This window comes from Juglans regia, chromosome 1 (genome assembly GCF_001411555.2).
Source record: "Juglans regia cultivar Chandler chromosome 1, Walnut 2.0, whole genome shotgun sequence".
NCBI lineage: Eukaryota > Viridiplantae > Streptophyta > Magnoliopsida > Fagales > Juglandaceae > Juglans > Juglans regia.
Window position 1 is genome coordinate 14,083,705 of NC_049901.1, and position 1,725 is coordinate 14,085,429.

The 1,725-nt window shown below is 37.3% G+C and overlaps 1 protein-coding gene across 1 annotated transcript; it reads right to left on the reverse strand.

The window, feature by feature from the left end:
• Positions 1–543: 543 nt before the first annotated feature.
• On the reverse strand, positions 544–1,499 carry LOC108985779. The gene is made up of 4 exons (XM_018958199.1): positions 1,476–1,499; positions 1,323–1,382; positions 1,054–1,188; positions 544–957 (listed from the first exon to the last, which is right to left on the reverse strand). Exons 1-4 carry the CDS (start codon positions 1,497–1,499, stop codon positions 544–546), a joined length of 633 nt encoding a protein of 210 aa, XP_018813744.1.
• Positions 1,500–1,725: the final 226 nt, after the last annotated feature.

Below are 1,725 nucleotides of genomic sequence, written 5' to 3' on the forward strand. Positions count from 1 at the left end.
ACAGTTTTGAACAATGAATTATTGCCTGCCAGTGATTGCGGTGGAGCAAAGCTTATTAACCATAACATGATATATACCTTGCCCACCTTTCCATTTCAGCTCAAGTTTGGACAGACATTATGAGGTTACAAGATCATCTAAAGACGTATATAGATTGTAGATAGAGAGGCTACCTGCCTTGTGGATGCATTAGCAAACTCAAGGTTTCCTTCTATAACAGTATACTAGAGAATTATCACACAACAATGGAAATGATTCAATGAACACTCTGTTCTTCGAGGGATTAGGATCCTCTAAAGGAATTCTTATTAGCTTTTCAATGTAATCGATACAAATGAAGGCTTCAGTATTTATAGACAATCACGTCTGTTAATGGCAGTTGAATACTAAGGGTATTATAGTAATCATCAATGAGTAAATGAGGACTTAATAGTACATTTAACCCTCAAGTAGACTAACACATGATCAACTAACAAGTAACTAACTCCCTTGTAATACACCCGATAAGCTCCCTTCTAGATTCAGCACTTATCCCTCTTCCATCTATTGAACTGACCATAACAACTGCCCTTCCCTTTGAAAGACCTTGCCCACAAGGTCAGGATAATGAGCTCTCAACTGTTCCACAGGTTCCCAAGTGGAATTTTCCTTAGTTACACCACGCCACTTCACTAACAGCTCGATAAAAGGCCTGTTATCCACAACAGTCATTCTTCTGTCAAGTATAGCCTCTAGTTCCATCTTGAAAATCCCATGCGAATCAACTAATGGCAACACGGGAGAAATTTGAGAATTAGGCCCAACATATTTCTTCAGCCTTGAGACATGAAATATTGGATGAACTGATGAGTTTGGTGGCAACTCAAGTTTGTAAGCTACCTCCCCAATGCATTCCAGAACCTTGAATGACCCACAATATCTGGCTGCTAGCTTGGATCTACTGACTTGGCTCACAGTCTGCTACTTATATTTATGCATTTTCAAATAAACAAAATCACCCATCTGAAACTTCCTTTGAGTATGATGCTTATCATATTGATGTTTCATAGCAACCTGAACATCAAGCAAATTCTTTTTCAACATAATTAATATCTCATCTCTTGACTTTAATTCCATTCCCACAGCTTCATTATGAGTAGTACCATCAACATATTGAATTAAAGTGGGAGGAGGAGCACCATATAATGCCTATAATGAAGTCATTTTAGTAGATGAGTGAACTGATGTTTATATCACCATTCAGCCCAAGGAAGCCAATGCATCGACTATTTTGGTTTCTCACTGACAAAACATCTTAGGTATTGTTGCACACACTTATTAACCACTTCAGTCTGTCCATCTGATTGTGGATGATTGGTAGAGGTAAAGTGTAGTCTAGTTCCCTGCAATTTAAACATCTCTTTTCAAAAATCACTTGTAAAAACTACATCCCTATCAGTTACAATGGTAGCTGGCATACCATATAACTTGAATACCTGATATATGAATATAGCAGCCATAGATACAACTATATAAGGATGAGATAAAAGTAAGAAATGTGCATATTTTGTGAGTCTATCTACTACCAAAATAACAGAGAACCCCTTTAAACATGGCAAGGAATCAATAAAATCCATGAAGATATCACTCCAGGATCTGCTAGGAATTGGCAAAGGCTGCAATAAACCACCATGTTGTAAGTTTTATGTCTTGCATCTTTGACAAACTTGACATTTCCTTATAAAC

Coding starts and splice junctions, on each gene's coding strand:
- LOC108985779 (XM_018958199.1), bottom strand. CDS start 1,499: ATGGCTGCTATATTCATATATCAG. Junction 1,383..1,475: donor CTGCTATATTCATATATCAG/GTATTCAAGTTA, acceptor TTTAAATTGCAG/GGAACTAGACTACACTTTAC. Junction 1,189..1,322: donor CAGATGGACAGACTGAAGTG/GTTAATAAGTGT, acceptor ACTTCATTATAG/GCATTATATGGTGCTCCTCC.